This window comes from Rhinocladiella mackenziei (assembly GCF_000835555.1).
Source record: "Rhinocladiella mackenziei CBS 650.93 unplaced genomic scaffold supercont1.6, whole genome shotgun sequence".
Taxonomy (NCBI): domain Eukaryota; kingdom Fungi; phylum Ascomycota; class Eurotiomycetes; order Chaetothyriales; family Herpotrichiellaceae; genus Rhinocladiella; species Rhinocladiella mackenziei.
This window is the reverse complement of record NW_013550599.1, coordinates 1,904,962-1,926,176: the sequence shown is the minus strand read 5'-3', so window position 1 is coordinate 1,926,176 and position 21,215 is coordinate 1,904,962. Positions and strand designations below refer to the sequence as shown.

The 21,215-nt window shown below is 50.7% G+C and overlaps 6 protein-coding genes across 6 annotated transcripts; 1 reads left to right on the top strand and 5 right to left on the bottom strand.

The window, feature by feature from the left end:
- Positions 1–247: 247 nt before the first annotated feature.
- Z518_08485 (uncharacterized protein) lies at positions 248–1,541 on the bottom strand (the record flags this gene model as incomplete). The annotated part of the gene is made up of 2 exons (XM_013414226.1): positions 248–378; positions 449–1,541. 2 exons carry the CDS (start codon positions 1,539–1,541, stop codon positions 248–250), a joined length of 1,224 nt encoding a protein of 407 aa, XP_013269680.1.
- A 1,088-nt stretch (positions 1,542–2,629) lies between these two features.
- Positions 2,630–4,996, bottom strand: Z518_08484 (uncharacterized protein; the record flags this gene model as incomplete). The annotated part of the gene is made up of 1 exon (XM_013414225.1): positions 2,630–4,996. The coding sequence occupies one exon, from the start codon at positions 4,994–4,996 to the stop codon at positions 2,630–2,632; it is 2,367 nt and encodes a 788-aa protein (XP_013269679.1).
- A 2,500-nt stretch (positions 4,997–7,496) lies between these two features.
- On the bottom strand, positions 7,497–8,835 carry Z518_08483 (uncharacterized protein; the record flags this gene model as incomplete). The annotated part of the gene is made up of 2 exons (XM_013414224.1): positions 7,497–8,784; positions 8,810–8,835. The coding sequence occupies 2 exons, from the start codon at positions 8,833–8,835 to the stop codon at positions 7,497–7,499; spliced, it is 1,314 nt and encodes a 437-aa protein (XP_013269678.1).
- A 715-nt stretch (positions 8,836–9,550) lies between these two features.
- Positions 9,551–11,368, top strand: Z518_08482 (uncharacterized protein; the record flags this gene model as incomplete). Its single annotated transcript, XM_013414223.1, has 1 exon — positions 9,551–11,368. One exon carries the CDS (start codon positions 9,551–9,553, stop codon positions 11,366–11,368), a length of 1,818 nt encoding a protein of 605 aa, XP_013269677.1.
- A 386-nt stretch (positions 11,369–11,754) lies between these two features.
- Positions 11,755–13,435, bottom strand: Z518_08481 (uncharacterized protein; the record flags this gene model as incomplete). The annotated part of the gene is made up of 3 exons (XM_013414222.1): positions 11,755–12,333; positions 12,388–13,079; positions 13,162–13,435. The coding sequence occupies 3 exons, from the start codon at positions 13,433–13,435 to the stop codon at positions 11,755–11,757; spliced, it is 1,545 nt and encodes a 514-aa protein (XP_013269676.1).
- A 1,187-nt stretch (positions 13,436–14,622) lies between these two features.
- Z518_08480 (uncharacterized protein) lies at positions 14,623–16,551 on the bottom strand (the record flags this gene model as incomplete). Its single annotated transcript, XM_013414221.1, has 7 exons — positions 14,623–15,383; positions 15,452–15,640; positions 15,692–15,889; positions 15,938–16,020; positions 16,080–16,193; positions 16,248–16,318; positions 16,372–16,551. 7 exons carry the CDS (start codon positions 16,549–16,551, stop codon positions 14,623–14,625), a joined length of 1,596 nt encoding a protein of 531 aa, XP_013269675.1.
- Between the last annotated feature and the right edge of the window lie 4,664 nt (positions 16,552–21,215).

Genomic DNA, 21,215 nt, shown 5'->3' with positions numbered 1-21,215 from the left:
ATTCTGCGAAAGAAGACGATGGAACGTTATGACTGAGGGACCTATATCGATGGTTCGTCCTCCCTCTCGTGTGTCCTGTGTCAGCCCGGAGAGATGCAAAAAGGTGCATAAAATGGGGTCGTTGAAATGATCTATGTACAGAGAAGTATAAAAACAGTCATCATCCTTTCTCTCGTCCCGTCTAGGATATCATCTGAACAGTTTCCCAAGACCTCTCAAGGCCACCCATGGCGATATCGGGGAGATCCTAAAATCCCAGGGCAGTATTGAACGCATCAGCAGCGGCCTGACCAGTGGCGCCTTGTGCGGCTGTGGCGCCGGAGTTGCAGGCATCGATGGTAACTGGTGGCGCCTTGCACTTGTCGTTGAGCTGTTGGCCTAGAATTCCATTATCAGCACTGACGCGGAAAATCAGGATGGAAGACAGATTGATCAGAGGGAAACTTACAGATGAAGTCAGTGATGACCTTGATACCCAGTGCGGAGCCATGCGGGAAATCCGAGAGGCTATGAGGCTCGAAGGCTGGCTCATCTCGACCATCCAGTCCGTCCGCAAAGATAATGGTCGGATCCGAGCATGATCCGAAATCCAAGGTCGAGGAACCGGCGCTGGCAGTCGTCGAGGTCTCGACAGCAGCCGTGGTAGTCGTAGAAGCCTCGACGGCGGCCGTGGTCGGGGCAGAGACAGACGCCAGGGCAGATGACACCGCATCACTGCAGTCCGGGGGGGGAGGAGGGGGAGGAGTGCATTCTGCGGCTGCGCCAGCTGAGCCCGAGGCAGCAACAGCAGCGTTGATTTCATCCTCGGTGGCGTCCTCGATAAGGAGATTCTGGGTGAAAATGCATCCCTCCGGGTCATTTGGATCGTCACAGCTATTGCCCTGGGCGGTGGGGTCACCAATCGATCCTGGAGCAAATGTGCCGGATTGTAGAGCATCCAGCGGATTGCCTCCGATGTTGGAGATCTGTACCGCAAGCTCGAGGACAATAGCTTTGTTCACGGCGGCCGCATTGTCTGAAGCAGGATCCTGATGTTGAGAAATGGCAGCAATCTCATGATTCACGGCTTGAATGGCCGTGCAAGGGACCGATGCCTGGCCCACGGCACCGGTATTTCTCTCTAGAGCCCGGTAGATCAAGGCTCCTGTCATTCCCTCGACGGAGCCAGCAGCTTTAGCGTTGGTGAAGGCTCGATCGGCGGTGGCTTGTTGCAGACAATCCGTGTTGGAGATTTGGCCCTGGCCAGCGGCGGCAGCGGCGTTGCCCAAGAGACCGAAGACTGAACTGACAATACCATCTGGGTTGTCCATCTGGAGGAATTGATCGACGAGAGTAAGGAATTTCTCATGCGAATGTTCTTGCGGCACTTCACGACGGCCAAGTTGAGTATTCCACACAGGTCCGGAACGGATTTGCTTGTGTGATCCGGCGGAAGAAACCATGTCTCGGCCATGGTTTCGACTGATATGAAGGTTTGCTGGTCGAGCGGAGGCGAGGTCCAAGCCGGCCGCAAGGAAGGAGAGGGAAAGGACTAGTTTCATGGTCGATCTGATTCGTGGATAACCGGTGATGCTTCAAGTCTTGTCGGGAGCGTGCTATTCGTTTGACGAAACAAAAAGAAAAGAAAAGGTTGTAGTATACAGAATTGGCCCAGGCCGGTATCAGTTCTCCAGGAACGATTGGGAATTGAAAGGGGAAATGAGAAGAAAAGAGCGTGGTTCAAATGAACGAATGTCCTAGATGGAACTAATTGGAATGGCTCCTGAAGGAGAAGGGGGGAACAGAGTGAATTGAGGCATATATACCGTTTCTTCCCTAGTAGATCGTAACCCTACCTGTGTGTCATTCTTCGGTAAACCCTACCCTAAGATGCTTCGCGCTTGGACGGTGCCTGATACAGTCAGCGGTCAGATGGGAACTCCGATGACGACAGATCGGCCGCGGGATCTAACCAGGGGAAGCCTGTCTCATCGTAATAGTGTTGGTCAGAGACAGGCATGAACCAAAATGGTCGACCGCTGTGTCAAGTCGATGGTGATGACCTGGTAAGCGAGAAAGAAGAACACGGCCTCGGATCCCACGGAGGTCAGGTTTAAAGCTGGTCAGACATGTCATGAATTGCTAGCTACATCCAAAAGAAGACTGGGTCAAGCTTTTTGAAGCATTTGGATAGGTTTGGTTGGTGTGTGAAGGGGTTGAAGGGAAGTTGACAGACTCCGGGTGTTCATTTCAAGTTTCGCCAGCAGGAATCGTGCCGCAGGTTCGCCTCCGAACTCGGCCACTTACTTTTACCGCACCATTACCCAGAAAATGAAATGAAGAAAACGTATCTGGGAGAAAATAACTTAGGGTTTGTGTCCCGGTCTTGAATAAAGGTGCTACCGTCATGTTCCTCGCTCTCTACCGAACTAACCTCTAGCTTCTCTCTTCCTCTCTGTACCTCGCTGTGTGTCAGACTCACACCCCTCCCCTCTCGCCTATCGACATTGGAAACACAAGCGCCTTCACCAGTGCCTTTTCCCTTTCGTCAAAATTTTCGTCCCCAGGGGTCCGTCAGTCCGTCATGCGAGTCATGTCCAATATTATCTCCGATCAACACCTGCAGCCTCGTGGAAATCTCTCGGCCCAATCATCTGCCCCCAGCACCCATGCGTGCAATTCCTTCCATAATCCCGCAACTCCTTCCACTATAACCGGGAGCTTTGGCAGAAGGCGCTTTCAACCCAGACCCAGGGGCTGGAATTCCTGAATATTTGCCGGCGGTCGGTTTCTGTAGCATGCTCATTGGTCGTGGCCGAGCGGAGATTCCTGTGGTCCCTCCACCCTCTTTCCCTCCATTCATGCTATTCCTGAATTTGTTCGGACTCGCGATGGCAGATGCCGAGTTGGGCCTTCCGTTCCCATCTTCACTCCTAGGGGGGCTCACCGGTTGATGTTGGGGCTGGGTTGCCCGTTGTTCGTCTTGTTGGGCGCTCATTGCTAAGAAAAGATCCACCTGGGCCACCAGGTCGCCCTTCTCGACTCGTTCTTGTTCCACTTCTTTTCGCAGGGATTCAGTGTCGGCGGTAAGCGAGTCAACTTGACTTCGAAGTCCGGCTGCCTCTGCTTCAATCATTTTCTTCTCGGCCACCGTCTCTTCGTTCCACCGCCTCAATTCTTCGATCTGTCCTTCCATCTTGGAAAGGGCCTCACTCTGTCCAGGGATGACTCCGCTCATGGTGGCTTCCTTTTCCGTTTGCAGCCGAATCACCTCATCTTGAGATGCCTTGAGTTCGGCTCGAAGCTGTTCCACTTGCTTGATCCATCGCTTTTCATAGCTGACCTTGAGGTCGGACACTTTTCTTTCATGTTTGCTCTTGTACAGGGCGTGCAATTCACGGGCCACCTTCTCCGTCGCATCCTTGACCGCGAAATCAATATCAGCACTCACCCCCGGGGTGGCCGGTCCATTGGTTTTGTCCGGACTCGGAGTCGATCGGACCCGTTCCGATCGCAGCGTATCGAGAGAGGCCTGAAGTTCGAGGATGCGGACTTCCTGTTCCTCCACCTTTCGATCCGCTTCTTCCGTCTGTCGTCGAAGCTTTTCCTTCTCTCGCTCCTCGAGAAAAACATTTTGTTTGATCTCGCGAAGGACCTCCTCCATTTCTCGGCTTCGTCGCTCCAGGTCACTCTTGGCCTGTTCGAGCTCGGCACGAGAAGCCCGTTCCGTTCGGAGTTCTTCGCTGGTCTTGCCCACCCGCACCTCGGCATCGGTGATCGCGCGTTTCAATGCCATGACCTCGGCCTCCTTGCCCGATAAAGTGGCTTCAAGCCCGGAAATGCGTGACTGCAGTTCCGATCTCAAGGTCTCCAATTCTCGGGGTGTGATGGTGGGAATGGATCGTGGAGTGGCCATGGGTTCCAGATCAATGTCGAGCAAATCCACGCCCAGTCCCGTTGATGCCCCCGACAGACTGTGTCGCTGACCAGCAGGAGTCGCAGGGACATTTCGGTCCCCCAAAGCCGCTTGGTGTTGCTTTTGAGGGGACCGTCCACTTGCTCTTTCACGGTCTACCGAAGCTTGGGAGCGGTGCGCCGGGCTCGGATTGACTTTAATGGGAAACCCTCCCCTTCCCGATGGGCTTCGTCGCATGGTTCGAGGGGCTGAGTTCGGCGGAGGAATGAGAATATTTGTTTGTCCCGTAAAATTCAAGAGATCCGTGGGTGAGTCGTTGGAATGGCGTGGTCCTCGAGGAGTGGCTTCATCATCTTCGTTGGATGATGTACTTCGTCTGGACGTAGACAACAGCCGCAGTGGCCGCTGAGCAGTTCCGGGAGTGCTGGTAATGATGGAGCCGCGCAACTGTTTGGAGGGTGACCAGGGTTCTCGGTGTGGTTTGGACGGCGAATGGTGCGAATTGGCAAATCTGGTCATGTCGGTAGGGATGGCCGAGATTGTGCTCAAGTCACCCACTGTCTCATCGTGCGAGGTCTTGTCATCAAGACTAAGGGTCAGAGTCATGTCGTCTAGGTCGTCTTGGGACAGAGAATTGCTTCTCCTCGCGCGATCTGGTGAGGCACTGATCCCATCATGTGGCGTATGGTGGACGACGGATTCGTCCAAACTGTCGGTGTGCACCTCCTTTTGCATGTTATCCATTGCCCTTGTCAGACCTTCCGTAAATCGTACGGTCGGTTCGGCAAGGGACCCTGGAGGCGAGTTGTCAAATCTTGATTCATCGTGTAGGCGGTATTTGATGGGCGAGAATGCCTTTCGGGGGCTAGATGGTGGGCTAGAGGGAACAGGAGGAGAAATAGGGTGATCCATGATCGATCGGTGAATGTTGGTCGTATCAATGGCAGTGGTTTGGACGACAGCAACGGCGGACATCGCAGGAGGTGACTTGAGAGGATCGGTCATCAAGGTCGAGTCTGGTTTCTGGAAGAAGTCGAGCTTGATAGGAGAGGATCTGGAGTTCTGCTTGGCAGGCGACAGGGTAGACAGTGGCTCAGGCATGGTGTCGACGAGCAGCCGTGTCGATTACGATCATGGTAGAAGTATAGAGCGACAAGATGGAGAGAGCCATGGAGAGAAATGTTTGTGGGGAATTTAATGGGGTTATCGTTGTCGGTTGGTGCTGATATTAATGTTGGTGTTGGTGTTGGTGTTGGATGCAGGTTGCACGGCGACAGAAGCCTCCTGATGGTGGATTCAAATCTTAGGGTGGCCCCCCTTCCCCGTCGAAATCAGGTAAACATTGCCCATGTAGACTAATCCATTACTGTATATAGTCCAATATATACTTCGAAACTATGCTGGATTGGGATATAGCGCGAGAGTACCCGAATTGAGTCCCTGCATCTCGCATCAGAAACACCCATCGCACATAATTTATTTTCTCCTGCATCTTGCTTGCGTCTTTCTCCCCCACATAATGGGCTCGGAAAGCGCCGCTGTCATAATGCCATTCAACGCTTATGCATCTCTCTTCCTCTTCGTTGGTTGAATATCACCCTGATTCGGATTCTCTGCGAGAGATTTGCACTGCAAAAGGAGAAATCACACCCCTAAACCCCAAAAACCCATTCGAGCGTCAATCTGGGCAACTTGATTGCATCGCCCACAAAACACTCTCAACGCTTCCTCCCTTGGCCTTACATACCCCCTGATGGGCCACGCCAGACAGACGAACGGACATGCATGTGTGAAATGGCCACTGGAAGGCCCGAAATACTGGTGACCCTGATCTTATGCCGTCTTTCCACAAGAGCCGGCCCACTCCATTTGCAGCAATGCGTGCTCCATCCTCACGGGATCTGGTCCAAACTCCCTCCTTAATGTCGACTCGTCCATACTGTTGCCCCAATGTCCGGCCTGCATCTGCAGAACCACACAACCTCAGGATCCGAGACACCGATACAGGTCCTTTCCATATCACACATTCTTGAAAGATACCCCACTGAAGCTGCAAAAGCTACTGACTGTGGAATCTTTGGGTCTGAAGAAAGATGTCACTCCGGAGTCTAGTGGCCTAAGACGGATGACCGAGATTACCGACTCCAAATCTCTCAGGATGAGTTCGTCTTTGAAAAGGTCGCAAAGCTGTTCGGACATCTTTTTGGAGACAAGATGGGCGCCTTCTCGGGGGTTGCTATGAATCCGCTCCAGTTTGGAGGAGCCAATGAAGCGTTGAGAAATCGATTCAAGACTACAAAAAGCATGAAAAGATCCCGGTTGATGAACGATGGCCTCGGAATGGTAATGTCGTTTGGCCCCTTTATCATCCTATCCATATCTGCTGTGATTATTCTCATCTCTCGCTGAGAGCGACCCAGAGCCACCACTTGCAAAGGTTTTGCCCCAGAAACCCTTTGTGCGACTGGACAAACTCATGGATAATAGCGATGAAATCCGCACTCTGTCCACCACTGTGTGAGCTTTCAATAGCTTGTCATCTGGTTCGAGAATGCTTAGGACGACTCTCAAGCTCTTGCACTTGTTCTCTGGGGAATTATCCGCCCAAAAGGGAGGATAAGTCGGGTTTCGTGAGCTGAGGAGATTCATTGTCATTCGTATTAGCTCGTTCACAACTTTTGGTGCATAATCTTCATATGAGGGAGACCTTTCTACAAGTAACCTCGCCTAATTAAATGACGGGCTCCTGCTTTAGTGGTACAGTCATCAGTTAGATGAGTGCGATGCGAGGACGGCGGCCGAGTGAGAACATCTTTAAAAATTCTTCATTAGCTAACCCGGCCCTTCTTACAATACCAGGTACTTTTGAAATCTTTTCTCCGGCCGCAAAGATGTGGCAGAATGATTTAGTGGGGTTTGCGAGTTTGCTATTGATCACCGTTGTCTCGAATTTGTGGAGGCAATCTCCGCATCCGGCTCAGAACTGTTGGACCGATATGGCCACCTATTCCTCATCAAAGGTATACAAACTGCCTGTTGGGCATTTCCACCTCCGTTTGAGGAGCTGTTACCGGCATCTAAGAGCAGGGATGGCACACGTTAGTGGGGATGCATATAACTGGACGACTGATGTGTTCGCGCGAAGTGCTCAATGCAGGCTCGATACGTTCAGTCATGCAATCTTTGGGGGTCAACGCCCTCCGGGATTTACCACGTTGACCCAGATTTAGATCATACGGGTTGCATGACCACGTTCGCAGACCATGTTCGCAGACCATGGAATAGACGTTGCTGTCACTCTGAACAACAAGATTGAAGGCCCTTGTGGGTGGATGGTGAGGGACTATAACTGGCAAACGGCGAATTTGGATGCTTTAACGCACTTTGATCATCTTCTGGCCGCCATTGTTGCCGGCAATTCCGCCTGCGCCCCTTGTTGGAAAACGGCAATAGCGGACGTCAAGCTGTACAGGGATACCGGAAGATACTGGCAGGCCTCCACAAGAATTGCCGCCCCATATATCGACCCGTTGGCCAATATTGATCTCTCCAGCTGTGTCCGTTCGCCCATCTTGTCTGCCAATGAATTTTGTGAAAAAGGTTACCAGGGCATCACTGATCCATGGTCTCTGGTGACAGGGGAGCCTGCATGTAAGTCGGTCAATTGTAATGACTCTAGTGCTTGTAACTTTTCGCGGAGAATTTTCTCCAGCATGGGATCAAGACCTCGGAAGTCCTGGAGATAGTGGATCAGATAGACGCAGTCGTCCCTCCAGTTGATCATATCTTCATCATTCCCAAATTGCCCGGCGAGGCTCACTACGTCAGCTGCGGTGTTGATCAGTTCAAACAATTTCTGGAATATGCTACGGCCCTGTTGTTCTAATGACTGACGAGATATCTTCTCCAGCACGCGTCGTAGATATGCTGAACGTTGGACCGGAAACAGAAGTAACATGTAGTCCTGTGCGGCAACAGAGCTGAGGAGATGCTTTGACATGGCCATCTGCCAGACGAGGGTACGGATCCATTGACCCGTGACGATGAGATCGGCCCGCTGAATTTCGGAAAGGATGGACTGGGCGACCTGCAGTTTTTCAAGCTGCTGATTCAGCTCTGTCTGCTTGCCCTCAATCCATTCTAATGTCAAAAGAGGGCTTTCGTCTTTCTCGCGCCAATTCCGAAAGAAATCCTCGTCAAGCAGGCTGTAGAGCGCAATGAGACGATCAAAGCCTTCTCGAACATGACGAGGAAGGTCGGAAGCGTTTTCCGGGGATGGCGGAGGGACGGTCAGAAGAGGTTGAACCTCATGAGCAATCACAAAGTTGCGTTCGTGAATGAAAAGAACCCAATGGAGTCGTTCGAGTGTGACCCTGTCCCTGAAGTCCATCTGGCTTCCTTCGCTGGAATGTTGAAGGTGGAGTAATTCGAGCATCGTAATGGCTTCCCGGAGGTAGACGAACTCCATTTCAACCTCCTGCAGGAAGCCGAAACAAATACGGACAAACGCACTGGTCATGATTCGCCGAATACTCAAATCTCGGTGATGGATGATCGGAGATCGCGCTTCAAGAGCTCGCGAAACAAGGTCCGCAATGAGAGGGGAGGCGTCGAGATATTCCTTCGGAGGTGTCAAACAGACGGTGACGGCGGCGTAAGCATAGGCAAAGGCGGCATCATCTCTATTGTTCCTCAGTCGGGAAATGGACTCTCGTACTCCATTCTCATCCACGATCGGGCTGGCCGGGAAAACGAGGGCACAATAGTCCGGAAGGAGGCTCAACAGGAGGCTTTCGTCCACTGAAGGGAAGCGTCCTGCTCTTTCATGATCGGACTCCGGAGCCGGTTTGATTGCGCGAGGTTTCGAGTTGACGCTGGGTGGCGGAGCCCTGAGCGATGAGATAATGAATCCACGCCTCGAAGTACGTGCGCTTTTGCATCCTCTTGGACGCTGAGGGCGATACGTGCAATTTATGCCAAGGTGTGCGCACTGCTGACAGGGTCGTTGGCTATTACCTGCAAAAATAGTAGGCGATGATTTAGCTCTCAGGCGTGTTCTACCTACATTTCACCTTCCGAATGCTGCAGGCTGTACATGACTTGCACACGCGAACACTGATTTCTTCTGTCATGGATAGCAATGATGCCGATGGAGTGGCCGATAATAGATGTGCTTAGCTTATTTCGGAAAGAGACGAGGCTAGGCGTCTAACTAAATCCATGCAAAGGAGCACTTCAGGCAAAGGAAAGAGGAATGGAAAGAGCAAAGAAACGATAAGAGAGACGGAGAAAGGCTGGATAGAATGTGGCCAAAACCCGATGGTTCGTGAGGGGCTAAGCTATGGTAATTGGTGTGAAGTGGGGCTGCCTCCGCTTGCTTCAAGGTGGAAATATAGACTCCGTTCCTTTGTAAGAGTCGCAACCTGCCACTCATCGGGCCGACATTGAACCAATCGGACCCCAAGAGGGAACTCTATCCTAGTCTGGATAGATCCCAAAAAGGAGGAAGAAACCAGACACCACCGAACAGATTAGAATGTGGTTCGAAACAATCAATTCGTACATAAGTCGGCTAGAAGAGCTGGTGCGCCAGCCGCCCTTCTAGCCAACAATTGAGTGAGCTTGCTGCAATTGGGGTAGAACACCCCAAGAGCCATGATCATGGCTGAGTCCGTCCCCTGGTGGAAAGATGCCACTGTGTACCAAATATGGCCGACCAGCTTCAAAGACTCAAATGGGGACGGTATTGGAGACCTCCCCGGGGTTATTTCAGCCCTGGATTATCTTAAAGACCTTGGGATTGACACGATATGGCTATCGCCCATTTATCGAAGCCCTCAAGTGGATATGGGCTACGATATCTCAGATTATGAGGCGGTGTACGAGCCTTTCGGCACGATGGCAGATATGGAAGACCTCATTGCTAGCTGCCATAGTCGAGGAATGCGCCTCATTCTCGATTTGGTGATCAACCACACCTCTCGGGAACATGCCTGGTTCAAAGAGTCCCGGGAATCGAAAGAAAACCCCAAAAGGGATTGGTATATATGGCGCTCTCCCGTATATGATGCTGAAGGACATCCACATCCTCCGAACAACTGGCGAAGTGCATTTGGTGGGAGCGTTTGGGAATGGGACGAATTGTCCCAAGAATATTACTTGCACTACTTCACCCCGGACCAACCAGATCTGAATTGGGAAAATGAGGAGACCCGAAGGGCCATCTTTGACTCGGCGATCACTTTCTGGCTCGAGAAAGGCGTGGATGGTTTTCGTATAGACACCGTCAACAAATTTAGCAAGCCCCCCACGTTCTTCGACGCCCCCGTCTCCGACCCAACATCCCGGTGGCAATACGCCTACAATCTCTTCTGCAACGGTCCGAAGATCCACGACTACCTCAAAGAAATTAACGAGAAGGTTTTGTCAGCCTACGGCGAGATCATGACCGTCGGGGAGCTGCCATGTACTCCTGACCGCCACGACATCGTGCGGTACGTCAGTGCCCACGAGCGCGAGCTCAACATGGTCTTCCATTTCGACATGATCTATTTGGGCATGGGAACGGTGAAAAAATACATGTTTGAGCCGTTCACCTTGACCGACTTCAAACGGGCATTGTCCAAGTGGCAATACTTTATTGACGGCACGGACACGTGGACCACGGTCTTTGGCGAAAATCACGATTCCGCACGATCTGTGTCTCGATTCGCTTCTGACGCGCCCGAACATCGCGCGACCTCGGCGAAACTCCTCGCCCTTTTGTTTATCACTCTGACTGGCACTCTCTTTATCTATCAAGGACAGGAAATAGGTATGATAAACATCCCTCCAACCTGGGGGGTGGACGAGTACAAGGACATCGAATCCCGGAATTTCTACAACTCGATCAAAGAGCAGTCTGGAAACGATCCCATTGAAATGCACAAAGCCAAAATGGGTCTATCTATTCTTGCGAGGGACCATGCACGCACCCCTATGCAGTGGAGCAGCTCATCTCATGCCGGGTTTACATCCGGTCCCACGCCATGGATGCGTGTCCATGACAGCTACACGGAAATCAATGTTGAGCGACAATCCGGTGACGAACGAAGTGTTCTTCGGTTCTGGAAGACCTTGCTGCAGTGGCGGAAGCAGTACCGCCAGCTCTTTGTCCACGGGCTATTCAGGGAGTTTGACCATAACAACCCAGCTGTGTTCACGTATCTTAAAATTTCGCGCGAATCGAATCATGTGGCTGATCATGATTGTCACCTCCAGGCGTTAGTTACTCTCAATTTCAGCGGTGAGCGACAATCTTTCATGAAGCCAGAGGATCTTCGGGACAACGACCTTGAGTTGCTGATAACCAATGTCGATATCGCGGAGCCAGATTCTCTTGCACCGTATGAGGGGAGGGTTTACTGGGTCAAGAAGACGGCAAATTCCACGGCCACTTCTTGTTCGACGAGAACCACTGCCGGTCCCCCTTAACCGAGATGAATATTGGCAAATTTCTTTGGCCAGACATAACAAGTTTTGTGGCCTTTTTATAGAGTAAATGGTATGACTTTCACTGAGATGGCCACGATCCGAAAGAGAATGTGTTGAACAAATGGTGATCTATCGTTCATGACAGACAAACTCATTCTGCCACATTCACTTCCTAGCTTGCAACACCACTGACCGGCAACAGCGCCAGCATACACCGCGTAGATGGGCTCCATCTCACTCATTTGAGGAGCTCAGAGCATTCAATACGTCTCAAGTTGCACCCCGTCTGACAGAATGGACCAACTCATTCCATTATGGAGTCTTGATCCCGTTTTCCAGTAACAAGAGTTGGGTCCATTCCGTCAATAATGAGCAGTCCAAGAACGTCACAGCCCGTAAACGAAAGTCCATTTCTTGTCCGCATACCGCTTGTCGTCCCGGTTCTCTGCCTCTACCTCCTCAGGACTCATAGTAGCTAGTTTTTGGGCCTTCCATCGATTGGCAAACCTCAGCTCATAATGGTAGCAGAAGTACCCAACCCACGCCACCGCGATCAAACCCACCGTGACTCGGAGTGGATAGTGATAATCTGGACCGTATTCGGCGAGAAATAGCTCGCTGCCAATGATTCCGCCCAAATTCCCCCAGCCATTAATACCGAGGATGAAGGTCCTTTTTCCGGGCTCAGGCGTATTACCTGCGAGCCAAGCCACTGTGATCGGAGCCGCGATGAACGTTCCCGCGAGCAGAACTACGAGGCCACCATAACGTCCTCCGATGTTGGAAAGTGGGATGGTAATAGTGCAGATAAGACCAATAATTACGATGGTCAGACCAACCAGGATATGAGCAGTACGCTCCCGGAAATGGTCGGATGAGTATGCAAAACAGAGGAGGAATATCGTGCCGATCACATATGGGGGTACGGTCATGAGGTTCGCAGTCGCCCCGGAATAACCTAGACCCTGACACGGGTATCAGTAATTTTCAGGGGTTGGAGATCAATCCGCAAAGCTCACCTTGACAACGATGGGAAAGAAGATGGTGAATCCTTGAGGAGCAATGCTGGCCAAGATGTTGAAAGGAAGGACGCCCCATAGTTTCCAGTCCTTGATTCCCTCCCAGATGTCTCGTTTCGTAAGCTTCTTGGTCGAATCAAGATTTGACGCGGCATCAATCACCATCCGGCGCTCGGCAAATTGCCTCTCAGTCTCCTTCAGAAACCAGGCCCTCTGTGGACTCGGCGGCAGCCAGAATGGCGTTACACAGGCTACGGCAATCGTGATGCAGCCTTCAATAATGAAGAGATACTGCCAGCCGTGCAAGCTGCCCTGGATATGGAAACACCCGTAGGCAATCAAACCACCGAAAGCACCGGCAATGGTGTAAGAGCCGTAGAACAGACCAATGCGGAATGCCAGATCAAATCGGGGATAAAAGGTGCTTAGATACGAGACGCAAGTCGGGTAGAAGCCAGACTCGAAAACGCCAATCAACAGTCGAATAGCGATTAGCTGTCCTTCTGTCTTGATGAAGGCGTGGCACAATGTTACTATGCCCCAACCTAAGGCAATGGCTCCTAGCCAGTAAGATTGGCCGAGCCTCTTTCCGATCGCGGCTGAGATTGGTTGCAGTGGGACAAATGTGGCAAAGAAGAGAGAGGCCGCCGTGTTGACGGCAGTTTCGGGCATACCCAGGTCGTCCGTAAGCCCTATGATCCCACGTTACTTCTGCTCAGAAACCTTCGCGTCGGGCGTATTCAGTGACACAATCCCGACTCAGACAAAACTCACCATCAGTTTGTGCATTTCCAAGGTTGCTGCGATCCAACCCATTCAAAAGATAGACCAGGACACAGAAGGGCAAGACGAAAATATCGAGCTTCCGGTTCAGGGCCCGAGAGCGACGCCGCTCCTCCGGGTTGTCTGGCTCATAGCCTCCTTGCTTAGACTTTTTCAAGGTCTCTTTCAGGTCCAGTGCGGACTTCTCGTCCACGGTTTGGAGCACTTGGGAGATCTGCTCGACGTTGGTGATACCTTGGATTTCTTCGTTCTTGGTTATGGCCATGGCTGAAGTAAAATTTTTACCACTGTTAATTTGTGTCTAGAAAGACTGAGAAAGACTTGCCGGGAATTTACACATCTTGTAGCATGAGCCTAGTTACGATGAGGAGCATGAGCAACCAAGGAGACCCGAAGAACCTCAGGCACAGGATGCTTAGGCTGAGGAGCATTGAGGGCAGTCGCGGATCACCAAGTTTTGGCCATTCTATCGGTCCGACATTGGGCCAATTAAAAGGAAGAGACCCCAAGGTTTCTCCAGGCGTTGAGCTCTCGGGCTAGTGATCAAAGAGGCTGGGGTTTGTGCGGGGACCTCCACCTGTTAGTTATGTATAGAGTCCTGTTTGACCAGCGCTCTCAACACCTTCGTGCGCTTCTTGAGAGTCTTGTCAACGCTTTTCTCTGTCTCCTGACGTCAGATTCCTGTTGCTGGCGGAGTCCATTATGCGGATAACGCTCGCACCACTAGGCTCAATTCGGTGTCTAGTTAGGTCGCTGTGGTACGGCAGGTCGCCGTAGTTAGCCGCCCTCCAGAGACAAGCCGCTTTGAGATTTCAGCCGAGGTAACTTGGTACAATAGAGTAAATATGGTAGCAGCCCTTTCCTGCATTGAAGCCAAATGCGCAGTTTTTAAATCATTATCAGAGCTCTAGTTAAATCTGTGATACACCCCCCCCGGAGGTTTTCTCTCTGCTACAAGTTTCTGAGCGTCCATGCTCTTATCTGTTAAGTTCTGAATTCTGAGCATCCTATCTCCTTGATAACACTAGGGGGGCAAGAGCCCTGAGCCACATTATTGTGGCTGGTGGCTGAGTGGTGGCTGTCCAGTTGCTGTCATTTATTGCATGACACGGTAGTTGCACGAGGCAAGTATAGTTATGGATTTCAGCTTAAGACTTGTAGTTAATGGAATCTCGATTTTAAGTACGGATAATATGAACGTGATTAGTGAAATATAGAAAGTTTTAAGAGCATTGTAATCTAAGCACAGTTATTTGTACCTTCTGCGTGTATTGACTTTCCTTGGGCTATGTCTTATACTCAGCTTTAACATACCCTTTATATCGTGATCCAGAACCCTCACAGCCCAGTGGCGAAATTTGCCCGACCCACTCTGTGGAATGGGGCACAGAAGACTTTGGGGTGGGCCAGAATCTGCTATTCCTGGACACAAAAAGCTGCCCCTGCTCTGCTTCATTCTTCACGCTTGACATGCATCACGGGCGGAACATACTCTTTCCTCCCCTTGACCACATAGTATATCACCGCAATAATCAAAGTACTGCACAGCATGACACTCGACCAGTTCATCGTCGTCGCTGTGACAGGCGTCACAAGCGGCCAGGTGAGGAAGAAGATCAATGGTATGAGGAACACTAACGCTGCGCAATTGATGGCAAGGCCCCACCTTCCGAGCGACCAGCGACGTGTAGGAAGGGCCGGTCCGTGGAGACGGCGGTAGACGATGCAGCTGATGGTGAGGAAATAGGAGGTTAGAACGGCGATGGCGCCAAGCGAGGTGATGGCGTTGAGAGCGACGGTGGAGCCGATGTTGATGAGGGAGAGAAGTGCGGAGACGGTGAGGGAAACGGTGACGGCAGGGAGGGGGATGTTCCAGCCGGGAGAAACCCTGGAGAGCCAGCTGTGGCCGGGCAGACCGGAGTCGCGAGCAAAAGACCAGATCTGGCGGGAGGCAGCGGCCACTTCGGATACGGCGCATGCAGAGAGCATGATGATGATGATGGCGGTCATAACATTGGTGCCGGCGTATGATTGGGTTGCATTGTAGAAGACTTGGATAAAGGGATAGCCGGTGGGAGATGCGAGAACGCTGGCGGCATCACCGAGCGTGAAACAAACGGTGACAATCACGACGAACACGAGAGTGATGTTGACGACGACGGAGCCCATGATGGCGCGGGGGAGGGTGACGGAGGCATCTTTGATTTCTTCCGCTGGAGAAAAGGTTAACTAGGTGGTTTTGTTGAGGTGGGCAAGGGAGACTTGCACATGTGGACGGAACAGTCGTAGCCGACGAGGACGGCCATGGGAGCAAGTAAGCCGATCATTGCCGATAGACCTGTGCTCGACCAACCGCCGTAGTTCGTAAATTCCAGCAGAACCACGTGTCCATTTCCGCGTGGAGCCATGATCCAGAGTGGGATAATGATAGCGAAGAAGCCCAAAATGTGGAGGATTAGGACCATGCCCTCTGAGAAGGTTTAGCTCAATATCAAGCAGAACGAGAGGCTCTTGAACTTACCTATAATGGGTAGTCGCGACGCAAGGGCTGTGTTGAAAATAATGCAGAAGACAACGATAGAGATGGACAATAAGGTCCCGTGCCACCTTTCGTAGACATAGGTTGGGTCATTCAGTACGATCAGTCCCTGAATGATTGTGCCAACCAAGAAGCACACGCTGGCAAGATACACCTGCCAGCCAATGGCAGTGAGCCAGCCTAGAGTGAGTGAGTGCCGAGCACAATTGGAAATATGTGAATACTTACCGGAAAAGTAGCTGAGTATCTTCTGCATTCGTGGAGGGGCAAACTCTGACACCCAGTGGTATTGGCCACCGGCCGTGGGTGACCTGTTGGATGTTTGATCAGCGGCTCATGCATGTGCCACGTGGTTGTCGTGTGTGCTTACATAGAAGCCATTTCTGCTATACTAGCATACACCAGGGTTTGTCCAGCGGCACATGCAATAAAGCCCCAGAACAGAAGCGGAGTGCCACCGTCAGTCAGAACGAATCCAAGGTATCTGCCATTTGTCAGATCATAGGAAATAACGTGGAAAACACAGGTTGTATCTTACGTAAGTATACCTTCCCAGCTAGCTACACATGTAGATGCGAAGCCGAGCATTGTAATGAAACTGAAGTTTCGCTGGAGACAATCAGCACGTGGAACGCTGCAAGCTTCAAGGAGGGATTTCTTACTCTCAGCACCTGCTTCTTGCCCATAATCGTCATGTCCCGTTTGTCCGCAGACGTTCCTCTGTACTTCTCCGGAACACGACTGACGCCGTCGTCGAAGATTTTTGGTGATGATGATCCTGGAGTGTCTGTGAGCTCGACATCTAATATTTGTTTATTGTCGTTGAGGTGAAGTGAAGCCATGGTGATGAGGGCGGCTCGAAAGAAAGAGACAAGGGATGGAAGAAAACGTGAAGAAGGAAAATGTTCTAGCTTGCGATGTGGTCAGTTTCCTCATCGCCCAACAAGTTTGACACCACTTATCCCTGCAAAAGCACTCAGCGTATTTCTGTGGGAAAGTTGGCCGGGTTGATTCCGTCGTGGGGATTCGGGTATGACAGTACTGCGACTTTTGTCTCCAGTCCGGCGAAAGTCCGCCATTAGCGTTTTTCGTTCTCTGCGTTGCTACTTTCGCGTATAAATTTTTCAATGCTACTGTACATATCTTCGGAGCTCAGATTTGTGTTCAACTAAGACGCCATGTGTAGTGTGGTAATACTAAATTTGGCGAGAATTTATCACGGAGTAAGCAGGCAGTCAACTCAGAGTGCGGAATATATGATTTGAACGATTGTTGCCGGTGCTGTACTAGTAAGTATTACGGGCGAACACAACACCATTCTCCGTGCCTGCGCTAGGCACGATCGAAAGCAGCACTTATTTTTTTTTTTTTTTTTTAAGCCCCTTGTAGCTACCCAGTTCTGATACCCTATGGATTTAACTCGCTTACGAATTTGCAAAGTTGAATTGTACTATTATGCACGGCTCTTTTTTTCCCGTCTTAGCTAGTCTCAGGGAACCGGTGTAGGGGCCCTCCTCAAGGACGAGCTTTGCTGATGCAGTACTTCCCGTTCACAGGCTGCGAAACCAGGAGGCTAGCAAAAGGAGCATCAGAATTGTGGGGACGCTACCCCACTGAAAGCGTCCATAGCCCTCCGATCGTCTTGTGGACAATTCTAAAAGCACGTCGATCGTTGCGTTTGACGAGCCCAGTTAATCTTCTCTAGCAAGCCGCCCGCAAAAAGCCCTCTTTTCCTCACTCTTAGAGAACCGACCTACAAAATCCTCATGCCTGGGCTGTGAGCAGAGTCCTCACCATGAGCTCGCAAGCCAGTCCCTACCGTACCTGAAGGGCAGTCTCCTCCCTTTGCGGTGGTGACACCCGACGACCACGCGGCATGGATATTAGTTGCGACAGCACTCGGCCTTGTTTTTTGTTCTTTGCCGGAATCAGAGTCCTGGTCCGATCCACCATTAGCCATGGTTTTGGGGTTGATGACTATGTACTCTACGCCGCCACTGTGGCAGCCATAATTCAGTCATCCATCATTCTCGGTGCATGCTCGAAGGGACTTGGGAAGGTACTCCATCTGGTACCCGCTAAAGCACAGGACGAGGTTCAAAAAATGTACTACACGAGCAATCTATTCTTCATCACAGCCATTGGTCTATCCAAGATTTCAGTTATGTGCTTCCTTCGCCAAATCTCGCGGATGAAGCAGCACAGACTCGTCTTCAGCATATCGATGGGACTCACTGTTGCTTGGCTCGCTCCTGGCAACTGCGCCTCAATGCAATTTGCAGCATCCGTGGTTGTCTGTCAATGAAAAGTCCCCGGGAATGGTAAGCTCGGCCCCAGACAATGATATTCGGAGGCTTAGATTTACTGACACGAGTTCCAGCTTCGGCGATGGCAAATCATCGGCACCTTTGACATTGTATCAGAGGTCGCAATTGTGTCCCTAGTTGTCTTCATGGTATCCAATTTGCAGACGCCAATGTCAAGCAAAGTAACAGTAGTGTCAATTTTCAGCATCCGTCTCCTGTAAGTGTCCACCATCCTTGACCTTTTGGGCCATTGCTGACAACCCCAATGTCTTACTATCTTCATTGCATTTCGGCTGCACACTTTTGATCAAGCCGGCTATTCTACAAATCCATTCATCCGCGAAGTCCCGTTCATTGCGTGGACGCAGAGTGAGATGACATACTCGCTGATATCGGCCACCATTCCTACGTTGCACAACTTTCTAAAGAGTCTGAGTACCGGATTTGGCGGTATAAACGCTGATAACAGCGCATACGGATACGGCAGTGGTAGTCGCAGCCGCGTCCACGGGGAGAGCTCCGTGGGTTATCAGACGTCGAAGCTGAGGTATAGGAACAAAAGCGCCGCACTGGCAACGACAGACACGGAGCAGGATAGGGATTTAACCCGCGGGCAAACCACCACCGTCGATGACCTAAATAGTGGACCAAGTGCGTTAACAATGATGCATTGGAATGGCAACAGGGGAGTAAATGGGGAGACTACAAGTACTGGTAGTGACGAAAGCCGACGGATGATGATCATGAAGGAAGTTCAATGGAGCATAGAGACGGAACTTAGGGAATAAGACGTGTACAACTATGAAGTTATTGATATAGAAAAGTTTATAGTAGAATCTCGCTTGAAAGACGCCACACATGAAACGTTAGCACTTTTTCTGTCAACCAACACTTAGAAAAAGGCGCGATTTCCTCGTGCACTAAGTGACAAATCCGTGCGAGGCCCAGTTTTGCAGACACCAGTGGAAACAAAGTAGCAAGTAGCTAGTCCCCTATGGGGTTTGCCCGCACAGCGTGTATGAATAAGTCCTGTTGGCCATGTGATATATGGCGACGCTAAGGCTTGTAAAGATCTTCGGAAGCGTTGTACGCTTCGTACACGCTTCGAAAGTATATAGTCTGACGGTCCCCCAGACCCCTTCGAAATAGAACAAGTCCTTCGTAAAATCACAGGGGGGTTGACGGGTACAAGACTAGGAGCGTCGGATACAGAGCGTCGATGTATCTCCTGGTAGGGGTATGCAAAGGACGGGGTTGACTACGAAGAGTTATCTAGGTAACGAGCGTGACTATATAGTTGAGCACGCTTCCTAAAAAGGCATCCATGAGTGCCCGAGTGGTGGTGGTAACAGGTATTTCGCTTAGGTGCCAAGACTATAATTGAAACTAACCTAATTAGGCATATACCCCCCTGTATTTCGCTCAGGATCCGCCGGAGCCATATTCGGACCAATGAGAGCACGCTTTGACCTCGCCTCGACAAACTAATCAAATAAGGACTACTTGTAAACAAAATCATGTCTGTCGGTTTCACCTCTTCTTGCTCACAAACAACGCCTTGATGCCCTCGAGAGCACTCAAATCGACACCATTTGATGGCACTCTACCTGGGTGGGCTGTGGATTGGATCCGATGGGTCAGCCAATCAGAGCAAAGGATTTGGTAGTTTTCGGATTATAGATTTTCCGGACTACAGGGCAATCACGTGACAAGATATGGGGCAAGGACAAATGGAGGCATCTTATTGGTCATATTAAAAGCTTTAGTGGATCCTGGGCGAAATACAGTCAGATATGCCGAATTAGGTAAGGCGTATTTAGCGCCTTGGCACTTGAGCGAAATACCTTGTCCTACAGGACTTGCCATCATGAAAGCTTAGTTAGTCGCTGTTGAAAGTTCCCAGGCGAAAAGCCCAGCAGAAGCCAAGACGGCCACGAGGATAGAGGAAGACATATTGTCTCAATTTCACTTGCGTGGCTGAGTTATGCCGAGTCTGAGAATGAGTAAATGAAAATGGCAAGTTCAGTAGTGTTTCGAAGCCTTGAATGTTTCTCAATATCGACGCTCTCAATATCATCGGTATCTCTTCACGGGACCATTGAGGTGCAATCACACTGTGCTGGCCTTTGGCAGCAAAGGTTTTATAAGAAAATCGCAATTTGCCGTGCACATATTGGTATTGCTATTGTGCTACCGCGTCCTTTCAAGCAGTCCTTAGGCTGTACACTATTGAAATTAGTCCGGATGGTGAACCACGCACACTAGTGGTGATCGGTACGTTTCAAGGAAACGACGACGGCGACGACGATAAAAAGATAGATAGGTGAGCTGGATCAAGGTCGGCCAAGTATATCATTCTAGCTCCTGTTTGGGATGATTGTACTGGGATCTTGTCCAGATGAGAGCACTACCGGATTTCCAGGAGGTTGGAACCATAGAAATATGGAAAGCCGGTCGATCGCTTCTCCTGCAATTGTAGATTACTATTGATAGAATATGCATACCCGTACACTCCCAGTTCTTTCATCGTTCAAATAAACTCCGGCCGATCAAGCGGGGCGCTTGTTCCCTCCTGGATGATGGTTTCACACCTTCTCACGAAAACCGGGGAACTCTCCTGGAACATCCACGTCACTGCGACCGCAGCCTCTTCATGGAAATTGGGAAAAGCGATACCGCGGACTTGTAGTCCAGATATTGAAATCTCCGCCGATGCAAGCTAGATTTCATGGGATATATGATTGATGGACTCCAATCGATAACACCCGTTTACGCTGGCCGACCACTTATCTGACACGACAGAAAGTTGTCACTAGAATCTTATATACCACGACTACGGTTCATCTGCCAAAACTTTTCCAATTTTCTCGAAATATGGCTATGAAGAGTCAGCTTTTGGAACAACGATACCAACGGAGGGTAAGGATATGTTACGAGGGGTGTAGAGAGAGGGATCATAAATCGCCTCAGAATGGAGCGGACGCTGCGGCTATCAATTCTGAAACTACATCTAACATTGGAATGGACCGAGGCCGAGCCCTGGTCTGGTGACATGCTGAGGCGAACTGTGAATGTGCGCGATCAGAAGCTACGTAAAGCTACATTTATGGAGCTGCTGCTTCAACATATCAGGGGTCGATTTCACTGGTGTGATGGACACGTTCGTTTTCCCATTTTAGTGGATGAGTGTGTGATTATTA